The 9,632-nt window shown below is 41.7% G+C and overlaps 1 protein-coding gene across 1 annotated transcript in view; it reads right to left on the bottom strand.

Moving 5' to 3' along the window:
- The window catches only part of Arhgap19 (Rho GTPase activating protein 19), a 67,538-nt gene that overhangs the window by 28,305 nt on the left and 29,601 nt on the right, over nucleotides 1-9,632 (bottom strand). Inside the window, exons 6-8 of the mRNA XM_029563045.1 lie at nucleotides 8,969-9,055; nucleotides 2,564-2,629; nucleotides 1,993-2,184 (exon numbers count right to left, since the gene is read on the bottom strand). Coding sequence (XP_029418905.1) covers nucleotides 1,993-2,184; nucleotides 2,564-2,629; nucleotides 8,969-9,055 — 345 coding nt within the window. The remainder of the gene's footprint in view (nucleotides 1-1,992; nucleotides 2,185-2,563; nucleotides 2,630-8,968; nucleotides 9,056-9,632) is intronic.

The raw sequence follows: 9,632 nt of genomic DNA, 5'->3' as shown, positions 1-9,632 counted from the left end.
TATTGTAAAAGGGAGAAAATGTTAGAATAAAAGTCACCAAGTGAAACTGGGAGAAAGAGGGTCCCCTAGAAGGTTTTTAGTTTCATTAATAAAAGAATTTAAGAATGAGTGAGGCATGGTGGCGCAGGCCTTTAATCCCAACAGAAGCAGACGGATCTTTGTGAGTCCCAGGCCAGCCTGGTCTACATAGTGAGTTCCAGGCCAGCAGCTATAGGGAGAACCTGTCTCAAAAAGACCCCCTCCCAAAAAAGAATTTAAGAATGGACTCAAACAGAAGCTTAGGGATAATTTTATTAGTTTAAAAGAAAAACCTTCAGGGCAGACAAGTGGTAAATCTCAACAGCTGCCCTGAAGAGGCAAATGGAGGAGAGGGATGAAAAAAGCCATGCCATTTTAAGCTGGTTTGGCGATCAGACACATGGTAGGGAGGGGAGCTTTAAAGAAAGGGTAAAGAATCCCAAGAGAGGGGCTGGAGAGATGGTTCAGTGGTTCAGAGCACTGACTGCCCTTGCAGAAGACCAGGGTTTGAATCCCAGCACCCACATGGTGGCTAACAACCGTCCTTAAATCCAGATCCAGGGGATCCGATGTCCTCTCTGGCCTCTGTAGGCATGCATGATATGGGTGCACCTATACACATGCAAGTATAATACTCATAAAATAATAAATTTTAAAAGATTTTAAAAAATTTTTGTATATGTGTGGGTACGCACATCCAACCGCATTTATGTAGCAGTCGGAACAGCTTGAGGGAGTGAGTTCTCTCCTTCCACCATGTGAGTCCCAGAGATCAAACTAAGGTGTCAGACTTGTCAGCAAGCACCTGAGCCATCTCGCCAGCCACAACAAAACAGCCTTAAAGGACGCTGTCAATTCTTTTAAGTAGCTCAGTTCCTAGCATTTTCTGATTTTTGTTCATATCTTGCCCTACACTGACAATTGGATAGAAAACAAAAACACAGTCTCTCCCAAAGACGGTATCAAAAGTGAAAAAGAAGAAAAAAGGAAGTGAAATTAAAAGCTGCCTGCTAGAGTTGGATCTGAAATGGCCTCCAAAGGCAATGAAAGGTCTATTATTAAAAGCTGCCTGCTAGAGTTGGATCTGAAATGGCCTCCAAAGGCAATGAAAGGTCTATTGGGAGGCCTTAACTAAAGGATGGAGGAGGTGGCCCTCCAAGGGGACTGTGGTACCCTGGTCTCTTATTTCTTTCTTTTTCACTTTCTGACCATGAGGTTCAAGGCTTTGCCTTTTACATACTACTACCATGACACTGGGCCTCAACACAGAGCCACTCGACCATGAGCAGAAACTTGTACAACTGTGAGCCAAAGCAAACCCCTTCCTTTTACAAGCTGATTACCTTAGGGGTTTGTACAGTAAAGGAAAGCTGACTAATACACTGGCCTTGTCCGTTCAGCTAAAATTCCAGAGGTTCTAAGAAAATCTTCTTTTGTTTTAATTTTGTTTAAAGTTTTTTTTTTCTTCCTATTTTTAGTGTATGAGTGTATTGCCTGCATGTATGTAAGTGCACCTGTGTCACGCAATGCCTATGGAGATCAGAAGACGGTGACAGATCCCCTGGAACTAGAGCTATGGACAGTTGTTAGCCACCATATGGGTGCTGGGAATCAAATCCAGGTCCACTACAAGAGCAGTCAGTGCTCTTAACCATTAAGCCATCTCTCCAGCCCCTTTATTTTTATTTTATGTGTATGAGTGTTTTGTCTGTATGTATGTAAGTGCACTACATGCGTGCCTAGTGCCTGAGGAAACCAGAAGAGAACATCTGATCCTGTGGAACTGGAGTTAAGAATGAGTGTTAATGGTCATGTGGGTGCTGGGAACTAAACCCAGGTCCTCTGCTCTTAACCTCTGAGCCATCTCTCCAGACCCTTAAATGTGATTCTTAACAGAATCTATTAAGATTCTCTGGTGATTCTACAACCAGGACACAGTCCAAAAGCCCCATCACTATTTCCGTGCTCTAGCACCTGTCTTATAAGTTGTTTCTTCTTTGCTGACTCTGGCATGTTGTGAACATGTTGGAAGAGCTCTTTCAGTGCCTCTTCTGTACATTGCTGGGTCTCTTCTTGTTGAGAATAAGAATCTATCCTGTTCCATTTCTGAGATCTCGCCAACTGGAAGGACTTGGCATGACATGAGGTTGTCAGATCAAGGTCATCCTAAAGAAAATTTAAGTAAAAATAAATTAATATATCCTATTGGCTTTGTGTTGGGATACCACAAAAATGTGAATCAAAAGAAGGGGGAGCTGGGAGCATGGCATACTACCATACCCAGGAACAAGGAAAATTTTGACACAATTATCAGATAAAGAGGAACCTGTTGCCAAGTGTGGTGGTGTACAGCTTTAGTGCCAGCACTCCAGAGGCAGAGGCAGGCAGATCCCTGTGAGATCAAGTCCAGCCTGATCTATATAGGGAGTTCCAAGCCAGTTGGGGCTACATAGTAAGATCTTGTTTCAAAAAACACAGACATAAAAACTTCACTAATCTTCTTTCTTTGTTTGGGTCCAAATGAAGAGCAGTTTCCTATTCTTACCTTTGATACTTGAGTTCTGGAGCCAAGATAGTATAGTCTGGCACATTCCCGAATATAAGCTGGAGCCTGGGAAGAACATAAAAAAGAAAACCAAGGTCTAGTGGTTAGAAGGACCTAAAGCTCAAAATTATCTGACTGGAAGATTACTTTGGAAAAGCAGAACACTGACCAAAATGCCCTATTCGATCAAATGGATACCTCAACAGAGCTGATGAGAAAACTGTGAGAAGATACCAATGTAACTGTTACTGTTTCAAAAATCAAATATATCATATATATACTCAAGTGAGTGACAAAAAAATACAGACATTCGTAGTAGTGGTTTTGAGGCTGAATCTTACTATATTGCCCAAGTTTAGCTAAAAGTTGGTCTCATGTGAACTTCCTACCTCAGCCTCTCACGTGGCTGAGACTATAGGTGTGCACCACTGCACCCAGCTTTGTAGTAGTGTTTTTTAATATTTTTTTTATTATTTTCATTTTATGTGTATGAGTATATTGCCTGAACATATGTATGTAAGTGCACCCATGTCATGCAATGCCTGCAGAGGTCAGAAGAGGGAATCAGATTTCTGGAACTGAAGTTACCAACGGTTGTCAGTTGTCATGTGGGTGCTGGGGATTGAACCCAGGTCATCTGCAAAAGCAGTCAGTACTCTTAATTGCTGAGTCATCTCTCTAGCTCCTGTAGTAGTGTTTTATATCTGACCAAAAAAATAAATAAATCCCCCAAGTCCTTAAAAATTGCAAGTTGTGCCAGGCGTGGTGGCGCACGCCTTTGATCCCAGTACTTGGGAGGCAGAGGCAGACAGATCCTCTGTGAGGCCAGCCTGGTCTACAGAGTGAGTTCCAGGACAGCTGGAGCTACAGGGAGACCCTGTCTCAAAAAGACCAAAAAAAAAAAAAAAAAAAATTGCAAGTTGTTTCCACATCACATTTTAGAATCATTGAGTAGAAATATCATTTATAATTACTATGGGGTAGGATCCTCTGACAAGTAACCTGATACAGGTCTAAGAAAAGTATAAAACAACACACACACTACTAAGACTAAACTAATATAAACACTGGAGAAGAATTTGGCAGTATCTGATAAAATTATATTTGCATTTGCCTTTTGATCCAGAAATCTCAGTTTTGGAAATCTATTCTGAAGCTATAACTCAAAAAAAAAAAAAAATTGTATAAGGTTAATCAAACCATTTGAAATAACCTAAATGTTTATTAAGAGGGAACTGGTTTTGAATCTCCATATCACCCATGCAATGTAGTACCATGCAGTCACTAAATAAGAAATAGGCAGGCAGAGATGGAAGGCTTATGAGGGGATATAGAGAGTCCACCAACGAGTGAGAGAAGTAGATAGAAATTAGTAGATAAAAGTACCTATTCAAGAAAGAAGGGGATGGGCTGGAGATGGTTCAGCACTTGCTGCTCCTGCAAAGGACCCGAGTTTGGTTCCCAGCACCCAAATGGGACTCACAATTGTCTATAACTCTAGTTCCAGAGACTCTTAACACCCTCTTCTGGTTCCCACAGGCAGGAGGCATATATGTGATGCATGCAGGCAAGCACTTATACACATAAATCTTAAAAACTAGAAAGAGAGGGAGAAAAGGAAGGAGGGAGGGAGGGAGGGAAGGAGGAAGGAAAGGAAGGAAGGAAGGAAGGAAGGAAGGAAGGAAGGAAGGAAGGAAGGAAGGAAGGAAGGAAGGAAGGAAAAAATAAAAGAAAGAAAGAAAGAAATACGAACACATACATATAGCCAGGTGTTGTGGCATACACCTGTAATCCCAGCATTTAGGAAGTGGAGGCAGGAGAATCAATTCAAGCCTGGGCTACATGACCCTGTCTCAAAATAAAACAAAAAGAATATGTATATATTATACATTTACTTGTTTAAGCTAAAAAAAAACTCTAAAGGAATAACAATAATTTAAAATGTGGGACACTCTATAACACAGTTGATGCTTTGACAAATCGATGATATGAAGGAAAACCATAATGACTATTCCAGATTAAAAGTGACTTCAGTTCTTACTACAAAACTACTATAATCAAGCTGGGTGTGGTGGCGCATGCCTGTAATCCCAGCACTCGGGAGGCGGATCTCTGTGAGTTCAAGGCCACACTGGTCTACAAAGTGAGTTCCAGGCCAGCTGGGGCTACAGAGATACCCTGTCTCAAAAAATAAATAAATATATAAAAAACTACTATAATCACAAGAGTCTGGTGTTGCCACAAAGACAGACATGAACATTAATGAAGCTAACAGCCCAGAATACAGTCAAATGATTTTCAACACAGGGGCTCCAATGGTACTAGGAAACTGAACATACACACAAAAAAGATGAACTTAGACCTTTACAAACACCACCTACAAAATTTAACTCAAAATGATCAAAGACGTAACTGTAAAGATAAAGCTACAATATTCTTAGAAGAGGGCTGAAGAGACAGCTTAACAGTTAAGAGCAGTGGCTGCTCTTGCAGAGGACCCAGGTTCAATTCTCAGCACCCACATGGCAGCTAACAACAGTCCACAACTCTAGCTTCAGGGGAATCTGACACTCTCTTCTGACCTCTGCGGGCATTGCACAACATGGGTGCACTTACATACATGGGGGCAATATACTCACACACATAAAAGAAAAATAATAATTTTTTTTTTAAAAACTCTTAAAAGAAAACAGGGCAAACGCTTCCAGACACTCAACTTGGCAATGAGTTCTTGGATATGGCACTCTTTGACCTTCACATGTATGCTGTGGTATACACACATAAAAATAAGTAAATAAATAAACATATAAATAATAAATTAACAAATGTAATTTAAAAAAAATAAACAAATAGCCAGGCATGGTGGCACACACCTTTGATCCCAGCACTTGGGAGGCAGAGGCAGGTAGATCTCTGTGAGTTCAAGGCCAGCTGGGGCTACAGGGAGACCCTGTCTCAAAAATACCAAAAAAAATTTAAAAAGACAAAATTTTTTTTAATTTGTGCATAAAAAGTACTCTAGAGCCAGGTGTGGTGGCACATGCCTTTAATCCCAGCACACAGAAGGCAGAGGCAAGGGGAGCTCTGTGAGACTGAGGCCAGTTTGATCTACATAGTGAGTTCCAGGCCATCTGGGGCTACAGGGAGACCTTGTCTCAAACAAATGAACAAACAAACAAGTACTCTGATGGTTCAGTGGGTAAAGCACTTGCCATACAAGCATGATGACTTGAGTTTGAATCCCCAGAACCCATGTAAGGTCAGAAGCAGTAGTCTATAATCCCAGGAAACAGGAAAATCCTTGGAAAATTTTCAGCCAACTAGAATGGCATAAGGAGTACGGAAACAAGAGACCCTATCTCCAGGTAAAGGGTGAGGACTCACATCCCAGGGTCACACACACACACACACACACACACACACACACACACACACACACACACTTTAACAAAGAAAAAACAGTTCTACCACTGAGTTATATCCCCATCCTGAGATCCTTTCTCAAAATGAATAAAATAATTTTTATTTTAAAAAGCAATGGGGGTGGGGGGGCTGGAGAAATGGCTCAGTGGTTAAGAACACTGGCTGCTCTTGCAGAGGATTCCCAGCACCCACATGTTGGCTCACAATCATAACACCCCTCCAGGGAATCCAATGCTCTCTTCTGGCCTCCATTGGCATTGAATGCACATGGTGTATTTACATACATGCAGGCAAAACATTCATTAACATAAAATAAAAAATTTTAATTAAAAAATGCAATGGGATGGGGGCTGAAGAGATGGCTCAACAGTTAAAGGTACTCGCTGCTCTTTCAGGGGACTGGAGTTCGATTCCTAGCATCCACATGGCAGCTAACAACCATCAGTAACTCCAGCTCCAGAGGAATCCAATATTCTGACCTTCAGGGGCATTTCATTATATGGGTGCACTTACCTACATGCAGGCAATATACTCATACACACAAGATAAAAATAAAATATTTTTATACCTACATGCAAGCAATACACTCATACACATAAGATAAAAATAATATTTTTTAAAATAGTTAAAAAAAATTAATGAGGTGAGATTATGACTCAGTGTTAGAACAGTTGCCTAGCATGCAAGAGGGCCCTGTGGGGAGGAGGGGGTTCAAATCCTCAGTACCAGGGGAAAAAAAGCAGAGCAAAAGGGCAACCCATAGAATAGGAAAAATACTTTTCCATAGGGCTGAGGCTGCAGCTCAGTTGGTCGGGTTCTTGCCTAGCACACCCAAAGCCCTGAGGTCAGTCCCCAACATGACATAAAACTGACCATGATAGTACACACCTATAATCCTAAGACTCAGGAGATGGAGGCAAAACAATCAGAATTCAAGGTCAGACTTAGATAAATAGGGAGTTCACTGAGGCCAGCTTGGCCCTGGCTGAAAAAAAATTTAATACAGAACATGAAGAGAAATAGGAACATAAAGAAAATTCCTAAAACTCAACAAAGCAAGCACAATTAAAACATGGACGAAGGAGGGCTGGAGAGATGGCTCAGTGGTTGCTCTTGCAGAGGACCTGGGTTCTAGTCCCAGCACCCACATGATAGCTAACAACCATCCATAACTCCAGTTCCAGGGGAATTTGAGGCCCTTTTCTGTCCTCTGTAGGCATTGTACAACATGTGTTGTACATACATGCAGGCAATTCACATATACACACAAAATTAAAATAATAAGCAAAATATTTTTTTAAATGGACAAAGGGAAGAACAGACATTTCACCAAAGAACATATACAAACAACCAAGAAAGGACTGAAGAGACAGCTGAGGAAGAGAGTACTTGTCTAGCATGCACAAGACCCTTGGATCAATTCCCAGTATCACACACACACACACACACACACACACAAGGGTTAGACAGGTGGCTCACTAGTTAAGAGCATTTGTTGCTCTTCCAGAGGATCCAAGTTCAGCTTCCAGCAACCTCTTCAGCAGCTCACAACCACCCATAACTTTGGCTCCAGGGGATCCAACATCTTCTGGCCTCTGAGGGTACCTGCACTCATGTAGACCAGGCCGGTCTTGAACTCACAGAGATCTGCCTGCCTCTGCCTCCCAAGTGCTGGGATTAAAGGCATGAGCCACCCCCCCTGGCTTAATAAAACCTTTTTTTTTTTTTTTAATATTTTACTTTTTTTTTTTTTGACATGCAGCCATTCATATTTTTTTATTTTTTTAAATATTTTATTCACTTATTTATTTATTTTTTTTAGAAGAAGCATTTCATTACAACTTTAACATATTCAGTAACAATTTCCAGAGCAAGGATGTATCTCTTTCAAAAGTGGCTGTAAATTTTTAGGTTCACAATTGAATTAACATGGTTATAAAATATTGAATTCAGTATAAACCCCAAAGAAGGTGCTGGCACCAGGATGCTGGAGGCCGTGCAGCCCAGGAAGCAAAGGGAGGTGAGGGCATGACCAGACCCAGAGGGCTCCTGGGGACCAGGAAAGGTGCTAGCACCAGGACGTCCGCCTGGAGGCTGTGCAGCCCAGGGAAGTCTTACGTATTATTTTTTTATTTTATGTGTATGTGTGTATTGCCTGCATGTAGGTAAGTGTATCTGTGTCACTCAGTGCCCTCGGAGGGCAGAAGAGGCCATCAGATCCCCTGAAACTGGAGTTACAGATAGTTGTTAGCTGCCATGTGGGTGCTGGCCCACAAGGGGACTTTCAAGAGAGCAGTTTGCTGCTGGAATCCTCTCAATTGAGGCAAAGGGTCATTAGAAGCTTAGACCTTGCCCTGCCTGTTCAGCAGGAGACCAAGATAGAGGATTTAGCATCCAAAGATAATATATGTAGCTTTTATGAAATGGAATGAAGCCCTCTAAAATTTACAAAAGACCTCAAAAATCCTGAGCTGGGCATGGTAACACATACCTTAATCCCAACACTTAGGAGCAAAGGCAGGCAAATCTCTGTGAGTTCAAGGCCAGCCTGGTCTATATACTGAGTTCTAGGCCAGAGCTACATAGTGAGACTCTGTCTCAAAAACAAACAAACAAAAAGTTATTGAAAAAATTATTCCCAGAAACACTGCCTGCTTGGGATGAAGAGACAAAGAGCATAAAATGAAAGGAGGCTGTCAAGCCCTCAAAGTTGGGCAGGCAGTCAGGCAAGGTAAAACTAGACAGCTGCCAGCACTTGCTTCCTTCCATAAAAAAGGCCAGATGACTGAGAAGGTGGAGCCAGTTAGCCAGAGGACTTAGACCCATTACCCACCCCCCAACCCGTTTCTAGCCCTTCCCACAAGGGAGGGCATGCCACCATTCATTCAGATGTATAATCCCACATGGCATCTCTCATCTACGATTCCACTCTGTCTGCATCTTCCTTGTCCTATTACCAATCAAACACCATCCTATACCTACCTTGAAAAGTTTCTGGGAGTGTTTGATCATAAAAGCCATCCCATTGTTTAACTTTGTGATGTTCTCCTGAAGGTCATTTGCAGTGACCTATTCAGAGGAAAGAGACCAAAGGGCAGTTAAGATCTGGGAAGTGCCAACAAGCCGATTGTTCAAAATGCATTTCTACCCCTAAGAAAGGTACCACAAAGGTGCCTCAAAATAGGAGTGAATGTGAAAGGCTCTGGTCTAACAGGTTTCCACTGGATATGATATAACAGAACAATAAGGAGTCCCCCAACTACACTACATGCCCAGCATTCTACGGCTCTGGTTAGCTGGTTCTAAACTTCATTACAAGTCTCCTTAATACAGACAAGTATCAGATTGTCTCCCCTAACCCACCTCACAGGCTTTTTCTAACTCAGAACATTCAATCACTAGTTATTAAGATAAAATGTTACACACAACGTCTCCCTAACTTTCCTTTTGTCATTTCTTTTTTTAAAATATTTTATTATTTTTATTTTTTTTTAATGTGTATTGCCTGCATGTAGGTAAGTGCACCTGTGTCATGCAATGCCCTCGGAGGACAGAAGAGGCAGTTGGATCCCCGGGATGGAGTTACACAGACAGTTGTTAGCTGCCATGTGGGTGCTGGGATTCAAACCTGGGTCTTCTGCAAGAA

This window comes from Nannospalax galili, unplaced genomic scaffold (genome assembly GCF_000622305.1).
Source record: "Nannospalax galili isolate Female #2095 unplaced genomic scaffold, S.galili_v1.0 scaffold875, whole genome shotgun sequence".
In the NCBI taxonomy this organism is placed as follows: Eukaryota; Metazoa; Chordata; class Mammalia; order Rodentia; family Spalacidae; genus Nannospalax; species Nannospalax galili.
The sequence above is the reverse complement of the archived record's forward strand: the minus strand, read 5'-3'. Positions and strand labels throughout refer to the sequence as shown.